Source organism: Aulonocara stuartgranti (genome assembly GCF_965226115.1).
Source record: "Aulonocara stuartgranti genome assembly, chromosome: 12".
Taxonomy (NCBI): domain Eukaryota; kingdom Metazoa; phylum Chordata; class Actinopteri; order Cichliformes; family Cichlidae; genus Aulonocara; species Aulonocara stuartgranti.
The window spans coordinates 20,654,079-20,670,314 of record NC_138948.1 but is presented as its reverse complement, the minus strand read 5'-3'; the positions used below and the strand labels follow the sequence as shown (position 1 = coordinate 20,670,314).

At 40.5% G+C, this 16,236-nt stretch overlaps 2 protein-coding genes across 2 annotated transcripts; both read left to right on the top strand.

Annotated features, from left to right (window-relative positions):
• The first annotated feature begins 3,459 nt into the window (after nt 1-3,459).
• On the top strand, nt 3,460-10,141 carry riok2 (RIO kinase 2 (yeast)). The gene is made up of 10 exons (XM_082553844.1): nt 3,460-3,741; nt 5,076-5,214; nt 5,341-5,457; nt 5,593-5,768; nt 5,874-5,962; nt 6,083-6,274; nt 6,367-6,459; nt 7,645-8,094; nt 9,209-9,308; nt 9,630-10,141. The coding sequence occupies exons 1-10, from the start codon at nt 3,676-3,678 to the stop codon at nt 9,789-9,791; spliced, it is 1,584 nt and encodes a 527-aa protein (XP_082409970.1). The 5' UTR covers nt 3,460-3,675; the 3' UTR covers nt 9,792-10,141.
• An 819-nt stretch (nt 10,142-10,960) lies between these two features.
• LOC309719486 (protein limb expression 1-like) lies at nt 10,961-16,027 on the top strand. The gene is made up of 6 exons (XM_082555641.1): nt 10,961-11,185; nt 11,782-11,978; nt 12,609-12,749; nt 12,829-12,924; nt 13,879-13,956; nt 14,037-16,027. The coding sequence occupies exons 1-6, from the start codon at nt 11,110-11,112 to the stop codon at nt 14,490-14,492; spliced, it is 1,044 nt and encodes a 347-aa protein (XP_082411767.1). The 5' UTR covers nt 10,961-11,109; the 3' UTR covers nt 14,493-16,027.
• Nucleotides 16,028-16,236: the final 209 nt, after the last annotated feature.

The window sequence follows — 16,236 nt, the reverse complement described above, 5'->3', positions numbered from 1 at the left end:
GACATACAACAGAAAGAAGAAACACTTATTCTCCAGAGGAAAAATTAAAAACTCCAAAAATATTATAATGAAATGAAGTACAAAGCAACTGAACTGGAAGGAGAAAAGAAAAAACTGGAAAAACAATGCTCAGAGATGCAGAGTAGCATCAATGAAATGCTGAGAAAAAACACAGAACTTGAGGAACTTTCTAACAACTTGAAGTACAAATACACTGAAATCCAGGCGCAAAAGCAACAATAACAGAAAACACATGAAGACCTGCAGTGTACACTTCAAGAAATCCAGAAGAGAAACCAGCACTTAGAAGACATGCACAAGAAAGTAGAACAGATAAATACAGATATAAACAAGGCAAAGCTAATAGAGGAGGCAACATTTAAAGAACTGAAAGACAAGCTTGAAGAAAAACAAGCACAATTAGAAGACGTGGAGAAAAGTTGCAAGAAACTTGCAACCTCCCCCCAACTTTCAATTTCCTCCATCATCTCCTAATCCTCTGTTCCCTTTTGAGAACACAGGGTTGGGAGATGGGGGGAACAATAAACACAATGGGCCACATTTTACATGTGTCAGATCAATGTCTTCATTCAACAATAGCTGCATGTGTGTTTGTGTGTGTGCATAATATACATGCTTAACTTGTTGGATCCAAATCCCAGAAGGAATTACATAAAACAAGAAGACAGTTTGGAGACAAACTTACCAGCAAGCTGAACTCCAGCCTTCCGGTCTTGGTTAATGTAAGTAATTCAGTGATAATCCAGACTCAGGCTTCCATTTAACAAAAGACAAAAACTATTATGAACTACATAATATTGTTCACAGTTTGTGAACAAACTATCTTTTTGTTTATATAATGATGATGAGTTTCTATAGTGTTTGGATTTACAGGAAAGCTTTAGAACAAATGGTCAAAACATGATATAATTGTAAATGCATAGGTGCTATTATTAAGGAAGCACATTCATGTACCCTTTGCTAAAGTGGTTCTGTGCGTGTTATCATATGTGTTGCCAGAGAGGTTCCTGCACCTTGAAACATCTTTTTCTAGAGCTTTCTGTCAGTCTTACTGTGTAGTTCTATACTCAACTTTCCCAAAGAGGCTCCAGTGTGTGGGAGAGCAGGATGAGTAATGTGTCTGTGTACCTAACCTGCTGTAGGGCATTCAAAAACCTGCCAGTAAATCTCTGTTCAACACTTTCTCCCACACACACACCTGACCTTCAGATTTCACAGGGTTGACACAGTGTTTCCTGCAGTTCAGCTTTTACAGATATTTCTTACTTTTTTCAATAAAATGCGCTATGCTTTATTGCTCCTGTGCAAAACCTGTCTCTTATTCACAGCAGTGAGCTATCATGACAGCAGGACTCCATACCACTCAACATTCAAACCTACTGCCATATTTTTATTCTATACTCTTTTACAAAACATTTATCTGGCCTTTTCATCAGGTGAGAAAAAGGTTTGGGTGATATTGGACCGATCGTTGATAGAGTGAGTTGTCTACCAATTGGAAGGTCAGTGATTTGAGCCCTGAGTCATCTACTTGTCTACCAAGGCATCCTCAGATAAAATACTGAATCCTGATTTACCCCTGAAGCATCAACCACAGCATGACTGTGTGTGTGTTAGAAAGTGCTTAGGCGTAGATAAAAGGGGCGTGTGTGTGTGTGTGTGTGCGTTTGGGTGAATGTTGAGGAAACCACTTTGCATGCTTAACTGTGTAGAAAGGCTCTATGAAAGTACCAGTCCATTTACCAGAGTTGAATAATAGGGAAAACACAAGTGTTACTAACAGAGATGGGCAGTAGCGCGTTGCTGTAATCCGATTACTTTTTTCAATTAACGAGCAAAGTAAGGGATTACTATAGCAAAAAAGGTAATTAGATTACTGTTACTTTCCCGTGAGCACGCTGCGTTACTGCGTTACTAAAACCGTGATTTTTTTGCTAGAGTGTCTCATGACAATGACGAGCGAGTGCTACGTTCGTGGCATCAGCTGTGTGCAGATCAACAATGGATAATATATCAAGTGTGGGAGAGAGTATGAGCGTGCAGCATTTAAAGTGTGGAAGTACTGACCTTACTTTGAGTTTGATTCTGGAAAAAGTGACAAAAACATTAGCGTCTGCTGTTCGAAGAAAACTTCTGTTTACAGCGAAAAATAAACCCCTAAACTTCCACACAAGCACTGAGTACGCTGCCATGGGAATGTGAAATTCACAGAGAAACTCACGGATTCTTCCACTGACATGACGGCTGCGACACACCTGCACCAGGGCAAACCTCCGCCTGCCCCACTCCTACTAAACAGGTGAAAATAGAGCAACAGGACTGCTGATTCTTTGATTTTGTTTATTTTCTGGTGTGTTTTACTTGCATCTATTTGAAAGAGTGAGTGTAAACACAAAAAACTATTTTATTTTATGTGCTGGAATGTGCAGAAAATAGGTTTAAATGTTAAACAAATTTCTTCCAGTCAGAGAATGTTGCATATAATTTAATTTTTGCTTGATGCATAAAGTTAAAAGATTAAAACTAATAAAACAAGTTTTAAAAAAGAGACTTTTTCATTTGATTACATTTTATATGGTGGACTATGCAGAAAAAGGGTGTAAAATGTTTTTAAAAAGTAACTAAGTAACTAATTACTTTCAAAAATAAGTAATCAGTAAAGTAACAGGATTACTTTTGGGGTGAAGTAATCAGTAATTAGTTACTGATTACTTTTTTAAAGTAACTTGACCAACACTGGTTACTAATAACATTACCAGTGACCTTATTCTGTCTTCCAGTAAGCCACTGTGAAGGTGAATCACAGCTCATTTGTATTCCCTTGCTTTTTTACTTATTTTTGATTATTATTGTTGATTTGCTTCGATTCACCAAGAAAAAAGGCTGCAGAGGATGGTGAAGTGCAGGGACACCCGTCAGGTGAGTGCCTGGAGGTGGCAGGGGAGCGTTCTGATCAGTGGCGGGTAGAGTTGAGAGTTCTGCTCACCCAGGGTAAGTACTGACCCAACTGACAAATGAGATAAGACTAGTATTTTAAAAAATAAATGACAGTCAATGTTCTTCTTTCTATTAGTAGTTTGGGACTGAAGTAAGGGATTGAAGAGGATGTTTGGGACACTGGCTGTTTTAATATTTTAAACAGACTTTTAGTGTTTTTCAGGATTTGTGCAGATTGTGTCTACTAGAATTTTATTTTTATAGTTATATTTTAATTTCTGTTGCCCCCTGGCCATGACTGTTTTTATTCCTTGTTTTATTATAAATAGACAACATTGTAATATGGAAAACTAGGGTGACACTAGGGGGGACAAGAGATTATTTTAGGGTGGCACATCCCATCATATGCCCCTACAGTAGATGCAGTAGATGCGCCCCTGTTTTGGCTAATAAGAGTTAAAACTTTGTCCCTCCAGCAGATCCATTCTGGCACGTTTCCATCTGCCGGCGGGACACAGTGGACTCTGCTGTGATTGGAGGTCAGGGTACTTGCCGCAGCGTCCAATCCGGCGTCAGTTTTTCTAGAGCCAGAAGTGACGTCTTTTCCGTTCCTAGAACTTCCGCCTTGCACGTGTGTTTACAAGAAATGTGGCACCTTTAGGTTAAAAAAAGTTTGAAGAGCTAGCTCAGTGTAACCGTGTATGTGTCGGCTAAAATATGGGAAAGTTAAATGTTGTGATATTGAGATATTTATCCCGAGATGACTTCCGAGTCCTTACTGCGGTAAGTACAAAGCTAACTGCTAATTCGGTCCCAGTTGGTTAGCCTGTGCTAAGCCAGCGCTTGGTCAGCTGGTTATTGCTCATTAACTTTTACACATGCCACTGTTACAGCAGCATGCGAGATGTTAATGTAGTTGTAATGAAGGCGAGCACACATACACAGGCATTCATAGTTCATGTCAGGTAAACGGAACATCGTTTCACTGTACTCCTGTGGTTTAGTGACTGATGGTGGATTCACAAGACGCATATTTAAAACAATTAATTTCAAAATATGAGTGTCAGTGGTAGAAATATTCTGAGTTTGGGATCTGTCATTAGTAACAAACAAACCACTGGCGACATTGGTTGCCAAGCATAAGTACTTGTCCTGTGCACACTAGCTCTGAAGAGTCGCTTGATCTGCATATGTATTAATCCTTGCGTTATCTACCTAATATCTGTAATGTGAAATTGCTGCTGCAGCACTTCAGTTGCCCTATAGGGATTTGTCTGCCATTGAGGCTAATATGTTCCTTGTGATATGTGTTAGACCATTAAAGCAGCTTTCTTCTAAAGTTAGTGTTTGTTTTCAGTCTTTTAGGCACAAAATTAGGGTCCTGGGTTTTGCTGCATGCCCTCCTTCATTGATCTATGGATTATCGTGACCTATGATATCTGCAGATGATATTATGAACTCTGTAGTGAAAGTAGGGAGCAGGTGGAAGAGTCTGGAGAGGTAGCAAAAGAGGTAGCAAAATGGTGGGAACAGCTCTCCAGGTTAAGGGAAAGGGGAGGTTTACAGTAGGACCTGCTATAATGTATGATTTGGAGATAGTGGCACTAAAAACAGACAGGAAGCTGAGCTGGAGGTGGCATACCTGAAGAGACTAATATTGTTGTTGGGAGTGACCAGGAAGGACAGGATTAGAAACATCTAATCATTACATCAAAGGGACAGCTCAGGCTGAGCAGTTTGGAGACTAAGGTGGTGAGGCAAACTTGATACATGTGTAGATATATTGAGCGAAGGATGTTGAATATGGAGTGGCCAGCCAGGAGGTAAAGAAGATGACCACAGAGTATGGATCTAGTGAAGGAGGACAAGCAAAGATTGGTGAGTCAATGGAGGATGCTAGGAATAGGGTGAGATGGAGGCATATGATCTGTTGTGGTGACCCCTGAAGGAAGTAACTGGAAGAAGAATTTAGCATGGGAATTTTAAGGACATAGAAGGAATGAGCAAAGGCTGTTTTTCCTGAAATATACATTACAACGCAGATAAGCTTGTAATTTAATCTGTCAGCTCACTGGTGATGATAATTTTGATGACAATGATGATAATTTTTCACGCAGGTTGAGATGGGGATGAAAAACCATGAGATTGTTCCAGTAAGTCTTCTGTCTTCCATTGCAAGCCTCAAGCACGGTGGCTGCAACAAGATCCTCAGAGAGCTTGTGAAACACAAGCTCGTGGTCTATGAGCGCACCAAGAGTAAGAAAACTTACAAAAACGTATTCTATCTATTCTATTCTATCTATTCTAAAAACACTAGCTTTGTCTCACAAGTTATGATGTAAGTGATTAGCTTTCTAACATGATGGCATGTGTTGATCTCAGCTGTCCAGGGTTACAAGTTGAATTATGGAGGATATGACTACTTGGCCTTAAAGACTTTGTGCGCCAGAGAAATAATCATTTCTGTTGGCAACCAAATGGGTGTTGGCAAAGAGTCGGGTAAGTGTTTTGTTTTGTTTTTTAAATTTATAATCATAATGTGTTTTCTTTCAGGTTTTCAGGCTTTTACCGTCAATCTTTTATGTGCTCATGTTTATATAAATATTTCTTTCTTTCTGTTCACCTTGCATGTAGATATATATATTGTGGCGAGTCCAAGCGGAGAGCAGTATGCTCTGAAGCTGCACAGGTTGGGGCGTACATCTTTCAGGAATCTGAAGAACAAGAGAGATTACCACAAACACAGGAAGAACATGTCCTGGCTCTATCTCTCCCGCCTCTCTGCCATGAAGGAGTTTGCCTACATGAAGGTAATGAACCAAATGAGTGAGAGTCTGTTCTGGACCACTTACAAGTGTGATAGAAAAAACTGTTTTGTTGGAGGATTTTAATGTCTGTCTCCTCTTTAATCCCAGGCATTGTACGATCGAGGCTTTCCAGTTCCCAAACCTGTGGATTATAACAGACATGCTGTAGTGATGGAGCTCATCAATGGATATCCGCTGTATGTTAACAAGCCATTGATTTCCTCTTTTTATTTGTATATTAAAATAGAAATAACGTACTGTTCCTACTGGGGGGGGGGTTTCTTCCATAATTTGTGTGCATTGTCTCACTCTACTAGGTGTCAGGTTCATGAATTACAGGATCCATCAGCCTTGTACAGTGAGTTCATGGACCTCATAGTCAAACTGGCCAATCATGGCCTGATTCATGGAGATTTTAACGAGTTCAACCTCATGTTGGATGACCAGGACCACATAACAATGATTGACTTCCCTCAGATGGTGTCTACATCACACCCCAATGCTGAATGGTGGGTTTATTTGCTCGATTTTTAAAGTTGGCAGTTAAAAGTATCAAAGCATACAACTTATAATTGTCTACTTTTACAACTCCTTTTTGTAGGTACTTTGATCGAGACGTCAAATGTATCCGCGACTTCTTTGCAAAGCGATTCAATTATGAAAGCGAGCTCTTTCCAACTTTCAAAGACATCAGGTAACTGCTTGTACTTTATTTTAGTCAAAACTAGGGATGGGTATCGTTTAGGTTTTATCCGATACTGGTGCCAAACCGGTACTTTTGAAACGGTGCTTAAACGGTGCTCAAACCGGTGCTTAAAGAATGGAGAACACAAAATTGGTCCAAAAACCTCTAATGTTCAGCTGTTTTTTTGTAAAAAGATAACAATGTTAGCCTTTTCTGCAGCTATAGGGGATTTAGGGCATCACTCTTGGCTGGAAGCAGTGCTTAAACAATGGAAAAAACACAAACTTTATCCAAAAACCTCTCATGTTTAACTGTTTTCCACTTTTTCTTTGGTCATTTTAGCCTTTTTGGCCAGGGTGAAGGGAGTATCTGCCATCAAACAAGAAGACAGCCGCATGTACCTATGATGGTGTTTGCTAGTTCACCTTACATGCATTAATGTAATAACGTGGTTAGCCTACTCAACGTAAATTACACACGAACAACATGAAGCTACTCACGCAGAGAAGAGCGGCTGCTGCTGCGATCATCATCCGTCATCATTTCTGCTGCACTGGCAGGGCTAGGGGCCAGGACTCTCCTCTTCGTGTTTTTGGGGGATGTTTCTAACTCCGGGTCCGATAACAGGCACCACACCCGCAGTAGATGTGCTCGGTGTGAGGTCTCGCAGCAAGCTATCAAATATGGCGCATTTTTCGGCTTTTAAAAAAAACCACTCGGCGTCGCCAGGTGTTTCATCGGATTTGAGGTGTTACCTCCTTTGACAGTATCACAGTATCAGCTTAAAGCACTTGTTGCAGGCTGCTGAGTTTGCATATTTTGCTGTGAAGTACAGACAGGCTTTTGACCGCTTCGCCTTGGGCATTTTTAATCTGTAGCTCTGCTCTAAAAGAACGTACGTACCTGGACCCGCCTACTATCCTCGGAAACGTAAAATTATTGGCTAGAATCTAAAGTGTATCACATCTCAGGAAAATTAAAGCACCGAAATGTGTGCTGCTTTTCGGTCTGATTACTACCATTTATGTCAGAACCGGTGCCATCATGGCACCGGATACCGGTACCCATCCCTAGTTAAAACATAACAAACATGTATGAATACAGGGAACTGAATTACATTTTAAATGGTAAATGTGGAGGCCAGACTCTGAACTGAAAAGCAGTTCTAACATGATCTCCTGTTTCTTTCCAAAGGCGGTCATATTCTCTAGATGTTGAAGTCTCAGCCAGTGGCTTTACGAAAGACATGGAGCGAGATGGTGCATTGCTACACCCAGCTGGACCTGAGGACGATGAGGAGGAGGAGGAGGAGAACGACGACGACGACGGTGACAATGATGACGAGGATGCCAAAGAGGCAACAGATGAGGAAAGAGAGGAGGCTGTGGACATGGAGGAATATAAACATGCAATGCTGGAACTGGAGGGATTACGAATCAGCGAAACACCTGCAGAGACACAAGATCAGGACGGTGAAAAGAGTAAGAACAAGGTTCAAGAGGATCAAGAGACTGAGACTGCATCTTCGCCTCCAGGTGATGAAGAAACAGAGAAGCAGTTAGATGAAGAGTTGGAGGAAGCAGAGGATGAGTTCCCAGAGCTGGCAGACCTTTCTGCCTCCAACAAGGAGTTTAAACCTTTCAGGTAAAAGCAGTGAATAGCCAACACAATAAAACCCCCAAAATGAAGATTATTCTTTGATGATTATGTGCCACTATTAGATAAATGGTACTGCAGGAAAACGGCATATGGGAAATATAAGACAACTGCTGATGAACTGCTTAGCTCATCTGTGTGGTATGTCCTTTTATGTGACCATTTGTGTTTTGTAATGTTCAAATAAGTCTGCAGCTGGCTAATAAAGCCCCAATCATAGCAGTCTAAAGACCAGTCACAGACCTTCTGGCAACCACTGGTTAGTAGATTTTGTTGTACCTGACAGGTTGACAAGTAGTTGTGGGGGTTGCTGGTAATCTAAAATCAGTTGCTAAACCTTATTGACTCAGGGCTAGAGACTTGTCTGTGATCCTCTGGCAGCTGCCACTTGCAAGGGAAAAGGGTGTTTTCTGCAATCGGTCGGCAAATGTTTGCTGGCACTCACTAGTGTGAAATCGGTTGTAAAGAGGTATAGTACTGCACTGAAACCTTCTTGTTATTGCTTTGGTCACTGCTACATTTACAAGTACTTTAGACAAAAGATGCCAACTACGGTAGTGAAACTATGTAAGACTAATGGAATATTTTCCTTTTGAAACGTGTTGGTGGTAACAGTAATCTGCATCGTAAACCTTGAAGCTGTGCATTCGTTTTTGGTTTGCCCCATGCTTTTTCAAGTTTCAGTACAGCTCAGAGTAAATGGTGAGTGTTTGAGGACAAGTCTGTGTCTTCCATGCAAACTACAGGCAACTGCAGCAACCTGCTAGCGATCAGAGCTAAAAGAGTTAAAAGGTTTCTTTCTGGTGCAGCAAAGCAGCCTAACGACAGGCAACAACCACTCTGCAACCTGTCAGAGAATATACGTTTTTCCCTAGTAACCAAAGCAGTCTCTTATCCCGTGGATCTGAGGCTTTAATAGGATTGTTTGGCAAAGTATTATTGAGACAAGCCAGAAATATTTTTTTCTGAATTGTTAGTGAATTATAGAGACAATGAACCAAAATCTATGCTAATTTGTGTCAAATTAAGCTGGTTTAATGAAGTATGTACATTACAGTACATTTATGTGCTTTGCTATGATGTAATTTTTATCTCCCTGCAGAGATGCAGATAGTCTTCTACAAATTGTAGAGCACAGGAGGAAAAGGACAGACAGTGAGGCCACGATGGGAAGCACAGGGAGCTGCTCTACCATACCACCAGTAAGTATAACATAGATTTACACTGTTGATATATCTGGTTGACAGGGACACTCTGCTAATCTACCCAGTAACCAGAAACATGGTGACAGATTTGATGTCTTCATTATTTGGAAGTTTCAGCCAGTGCTGCAGCAGACACATTATACAGTTTTGGGGAAAATCTTAAAATGTCCCGTAGGTGTTGCTAAAGAGCTTCAGTTTGTAAGAAGGTGAATTAACACAGAAACAACATGCCAGCACAGTGTTGTGTCTGGCTTTCAGAGACAGGAGGTGAGTATATTCATCTGTTATGACCTGTTGTTGTTATCGTGTGTCCTGCAGGAGGTAATCCGTCAGAAGGTGCGGAGGCAGCTCACCAAACAGCAGAAGGCGGCGCAGAGGAGACGTCTACAGAAGGGTGAGGCCAACTTGGAAACCAAATCCAGGAGGGAAAACCAAAATAACATCAAGTCTAGCATGGAGACCAGCGAATTCTGGGGATAAAGAGAACAGCATTGATGAAATTCATGTTTACACCCTTTTTTCTTTTCTTTTTTTGGCTTTTTGAATTTTTTTTGTCTGAAGTTGTAAACACAATTAATAAATACTGTGTATTTATTCAAAAACTCAGCTTATTTGAATCATCACAGAGAAATCAAAGTGGAGGTCACATAAAGTGAAAACTGTTTTGGATGCTGTTCTCATAAAATCTCTTGGTTTTCTTTTTAAACTTAAGTAAAATTTTGTTGCTTGCATACACAAATATGGACTGCTTAATATAGCAAAACAGTATGATTAAACTATGGAAGTGTTTTTCTTATTAAATAAAGGCACTTGTTTTCACAAAACACTTATTTATCACTGTGTTAGTGCTTCATTTTTGTGTGTGTGCTGATACCTACATGAGCTCTACAACAGATTGAACAATGTTAATTAGCTTCCTGTTACAGAGTCAAAGGTTCATGCTCAGTCTGGATGTGCTGCTTACAAAGTGACTAACGTGGACAGGGATTTAAAATTCAAATGGTGCACATTCACAGAGAGCACACACCAACGCATTAATCATGAAAGAGTGACGGAAATGGATGGGCTACATATTGAGGCAGTCCGAAGGAAGAAAACGAAACATGTTTTTCTTCAAATTCAGTTAATTTATGCGTAGGAGGCTTTCAGAGAGCGTCTGAATTCACACATGAACAATGGCCTTTCATAGTGAACAGAGTGAGTGAAGCTCAGTGGGCCCAAATTTGCGTGTGAAGTCAAAAATATCCCACCCCCCACATATCCAAAAAAGGCCTGGGTAAAAATTTTCGCTGTAATCCTGAGAACGGGCATTTTTTTTTTTTTTTAAGCTGGACCTCTTCACATAATTTCCTCTTATGTTTTTTTCATTATAAAAAATTGTGGTTTCAACTTGGCTGCTAGGTCGAGTTTAAACCGTCCGACTGTGCTCAAGGATTAGGCAGCTGCACAGCCCCAGAGGAGGGGCTCAGCATTCCAGCTCTGCACCTCTGTGTGTGTGCATGTACAAGAGGACCGAGGGGCCCTCTGAGCTAATTGGCAGAGAGGGTGACAAAGGTGGTCTGCTTCAAAAGAGAAGCCCTGGCGAGATGGTCAAACAGACGAGGAGGAGGGGGATTTGGGGAGGTGGAGAAAGGGGAGTGGAGGTTCCTTCTAATTTTGAGCCATGGTGACGGTGGTGGCTACTCAGTTATTACTCTACTTAGCTACTCAGAGTCAGACGTGCTGTTTTGGTGGATCATTTTAATAAGAGAATGGTCTGAACGTGTTTGAGGCAGCAGGAACTAAATGCTGAGAGAAGATGAGTGACGTGAAAGTGGAGGAGAGCATCATGTCGTACTTATCACAAACTGAGACTGGCGCTGGCCCCAAAGACTGTGAGTAGGCAAGAAACTTTGTGACAAACTTACAGGTTAGTTTTTACAGCAAAGAAGATATGAGAGCACAGCTACAAGTCTTACTGCTTAACAGTGGTTTTTACCACTAGCAAGGCAATAATGCATCACATTAAAAGAAAGTCAGGGGAGTGTTTCATTGTTTTACTTTGTAACATTTCCTCCATAGCTCAAATAAATGCGAGTTAAGTTCTCCCTGTTGCCATAAATGGCCCTAAAGTGACTTTCCTGCCACGAAGTAAAGGACTCTGGGAACTTTTAAACCCATTTCTGGGTCAGAGTGAGCACAAAAGTATTCGGAAATACTAATATTGTCAAGTGGTGAGGTGCTTCCCTTCAGTTCCAGAGTCTACTTCAATATAAGCTGTCTGGGTATGCAGATAAACACAGATGTCTGATTTCTATTTTTAAGTCAAAATTTCTGCTCAGCAAGTGTGATGACACAGGAGAGTTAGCAGAATGATATAAGGGAACCCCAGACAGATGAATAACATCTCCTTAATACAAATGCAAGAATTCCTAACAGTGGCCTTTCACAAACATTTTCAATCTTCGTGCTGACATGCATGTATGTGCAGTAAACGTGGTGGCCATTCTTCATAACTTCTGGGAGCAGAAGCAGCTGAATGGTTCCTCCAGTGACTCGGATGGTTTTGGTGGGAAGGGAGCTGGCCAGACAGAGAGCCTGCTGTTGTACGAATCTGCACCTTCTCCTGGACCTCCGTATGTCTGCTATGTCACGCTTCCTGGAGGAAGCTGTTTTGGTAACTATAAGGTGTGTTTGACATCAACAGTGCTCTAACGACACTTTCATCTAATGTGCTTATATGAATAAACAGCTGTTATCCTTAAAGCCCTACAGGAAATATACCACTATATGCTAAAGGTTGAGTACATAAATAACAGAATTAGAGCAAGTAATAGTAATAACAGTATTAACTTATGCTACATTATCACTTGTTTCACCTTTTAATAGTATTACAAAATTGCTTTGCACCAGCACAATTCAACAAAATTACCAGCAAATAAAAGCCATAGCAAGCTTTTAAACAAAATGTTATTCTTTTGGTTTTATAGAAGTGTTATAGAATCAAATTTCACATTTTCACACTGACTTTAAAAGTCGTTTTAAAATGATGTTGTTCAGTTTAAATCTCATGATGCTTCTCAATGGGCTCATTGTGATCCAGACAGCAGCCCCCAGCTCAGAGGCAGCATATGATTGGGTATCTGTGAATTCCTAATCTCAATAGTGATGTGAGTTCAGATCCCATGATTAGCTGCAGTCAAGTGCAAAATTATCAAAAAAATACAAGACTGGGTGCCCATTTATGGACATGTGGACGCAGCCTGAGGCCCACACACTCCTTTTGACGCACTCTGCTGGTTTTCTGCTCATACTCAGGTGTGTGAAACTCAAGCAGAAGCTCGGAGAGACGCGGCTCGTGTGGCTCTGATGAACTCACTTGTGAATGAGTTGCCATGTCGACGCATTGACCCTGAGTTCATCGCTCATAGTTTGCGTCAGGCGGCCAGAGACAGTGCTGTATGTGTAAGCTAGTTCAAACACACATTATTACAACTTGTATGTCTCAGTATTAACAGGCTTTGTGATGCGTTTAAAGGTTTCTGTAGAAGATGCATGTGATTCGGGTACCAGTATAGGAACCTACAGTTTGCTGCTTCACTCCTACATTGGAAGGAGCATGCTGGAGTTCCAGGTAAAGGACAAAGAAACACTCATTTCTTTTGCTTTACATAAATATGGCTTCATGACTAGATAGACTGAAAGATTCCAAGCATTACACTTACAATGTAAAGTGCCACTTTGCACTATAAATAGAGTGTTTATAATAACACCCACAATTTAAGTATCAACAGTTTATTATAAGGCAAACATCAAAAAAAAAAAAGAAAAGGCCACCCACAGGGTGGCAATTCTGCCCTTCCTTGGAATCGTTTACCCCTCTGTTCTGCTCTTACATATCTCTCAGACCCTGGCAGAGACATGTGTTATTAAACACCTAATATTTCTACCTTTTGTATAAATAAGCACATGCCTGCAGACAGAGGGGTTATTAGTAGAAGGAAATGGGGTCATTATCATTCCTGCTAAAACTCAACTCATAGAGATGGATTGTGTCCAAGTAATACACACACTATCCACATGCACATGGGCTGAAATGTAGTCACACTTGTGCACCGGTCTGCACGCAGCATTGAGTATAAGCTTTGCAGCTGTCACTAGAATGTATAATTTATAATTGCAGTTAATGCAGGAGGTGTCAAATGGTTTCATAGTGCAGCAGAATTGTAAACAGAGCAGCAGGTACAACACGGATGTCAACCTGAAACAACTTTCCATCTGCGTCTAATTATGTTGGTTTAAGTTAATGTATGGACTCTCTGTTTAACAGTAATGTCACTAGTTTCCCAACACATGGCAGCTGTTCACCCAGTTGGTGTTTTATAAATCGAGGTGAAACATACCTTGTGCTTGAGGATTTGTGATAGTTTTGTCAAACCAACCACTTACATGTAATAAATATTCATATTTTTGTCTTTGTCAAACTTACAACGCTAATCTGGTTTGTTAGGTTTAACTCAGTACTCGTGGAGGTGCATTAAACTTTCCTTTCTGACTGTGTTTCTTTCTCAACCTCATCTTTCTGTAGGAGATGATGACAATTTTTCAGTTGTTGCACTGGAACGGGACTCTGAAAGCTCTGAGGGAAAGACAGTGCTCTCGACAGGTATGGGTCCTGCTTGATTAAGTGTCAGCATCTCCGTATCTATGAAGTGATGATGGCCTATTTTCTCTCCTCCATCTCAGAGTGTGATTAGATATTACTCTCAGCGAGGACTTGATGAGTACGTGCGCAGCAATATGGCTCTGGATTGGCTCGCACGGGAGCAGAGATCACCGGGTCTCATCGGAGCTGAGTTGCAGGTGGCACAGAGGGAGCTAGTGTTGGCCCGGCGTCGAGGCGTAGAGCTGCGCTTCTACAAGGAAAAAACAGAGATCCTTAGCTTGGCTCTCAGCCAAGCATACATTCACCACACACCTGAGGTCTTCAGCCATTCGCTGAGTCGCAAATACAAGCAAGAGCATCTGCCTTTAGACACATTTTACAGCCAGGAAACAGAAGCCCAGCGAGCCCCACCCTTAAGCCATTTGCCACCGGTCCATAAAAACACACAGCAAACAGTCTGTGAAGCCTCTGGACTCTCTGATAGTCCTTCACCATGCTCAGAGCAAACATTTGAGCCTTTAGATGACTTTGAATAAACTGAATCACAAAGTAGAGGATGGGCAAAACATATTGCCATTTAACTCTATACCTCCTAAAGGCCCACTAGGATTAACCATGAAGCTCTTTTCTGAAGTGTTTTCTGTCATATTTTACATATGAGAAGTTAGTGAGGGTATTCTTTGCCTATGCAGCTAAAAAATCTTCTACATCTACATTTGCTACACAGAAGGCAACTAGAATGTTTTTTGTCAGCATGACTGAGAGTTTAAAAAGAGGTTTTACAAAATTGGGTTGAGGTGTTATTATGATGCCCGACCATTATTAATTAACATACAATTTAGTTTGTGACTATAAAAGTATGGCTCACTGTAATGTATAAGCAGCTTTAACAACAATAAATGTAGCATTCAAGTGATTTAGATTAAATAGTAGAAAACTTAATTACATTTTTAACGTGGACCTCAATTTTTTGTTTGTTTTTGGGGGTTTTTATGAAGAGCACTCTGTCACTGTCCTACATTTTATTTATGCACATTCTTGTAGCAATGTAGCATGCACAGTCACAAAAGAGCATTTTCATAGCACTCTATGCAGTCCTACCTAAAGCACCTCTAGTAGCAGTAACTTGACTTTATCAGTCTTTTTTTTTACAACTTTGCTTTGGTTCATTTAAGTTTGTTAACATTTGTTATCTACAGCTCTCTTGAAGTCCACCTGCAGTATTTCAATCAGGTTTAGGTCTGGACTTTGACTTGGCCACTAAACACATTGATTCTTTCCTTTTTCAGCTATTCTGTTGTAGATTTGCTGTTGTGCTTGGAATCATTGTCCTGGCACGTGACACAATTTGATAAAAGTTTTAGAGTTCATTGTGGACTCAGGGACTGCAAGGTGCCTAGGTCCTGTGACTGCAAAACAAGCTTAAACTATCACCCTTCCCCCATGTGGTGACAGTTGTGTTTGTGCTGATATGCTGCGTTTGGGCTTTGCCAAATGTAGTGCTGCACATTATGAACAAATAGCTCCACCTTGGACTCATCTCTCAAGAAGATTTGTCATTTGTTCTGATGCAACTTGTGCTGTCATGTTCTTTTTAGACAGAATAGGCTTTCCCCTGGCAAACTTTCCAAACAACTTATACTCTTTCTGTCTTTCTTTAATTGTAACACTGAACATACTGAGGCCAGTGGAGTCTTTCTGTTTGTCAGTTAATCAAATGCATTTGATTAACAGCACCTGGCTGCCGCTCACCCTTTTAGTTCCTATGGAAGCAGTCAAGCTGTCCTTAGTTTTCCACGGGAAATCATAGAAGGCTTAGACACTCTTTTTCACATGACTGTATGTAAACTTGTTCTCCCTGCTTCACTCCTCCCTGCATGTCTAGGCTGCCATGTAATGTGTCAGTTTTTTTAAGAACAGTGAAAGATCCTGACCTATTACATGTTATTTGATTGTTTTACATTGATAAAGGACACATAGCAAATGCATAGTTCAGGGGAAACGTTAATTTCGTCATTTTAAAAGTACATTTCAAAATGAATGTTTTTTTCTGCCCTCATAACCTGTGACTTTTTTTGTTTGTTTGGGGTTTTTTTTTTTTTTTTAATATCCTATGTGTCATTTCAGACTGTGATAATTTGATTATGTCATAATTCATTAGTCAAATTTTAGATTTTAAGTATGTTGATGGAGGAAATTATGCAGTGATTCCACTAACTTGCAGATAAAGACATTTATGACTTTGTAGTGAGTGAAAATAATTATCTAAGGCAGGAGTGT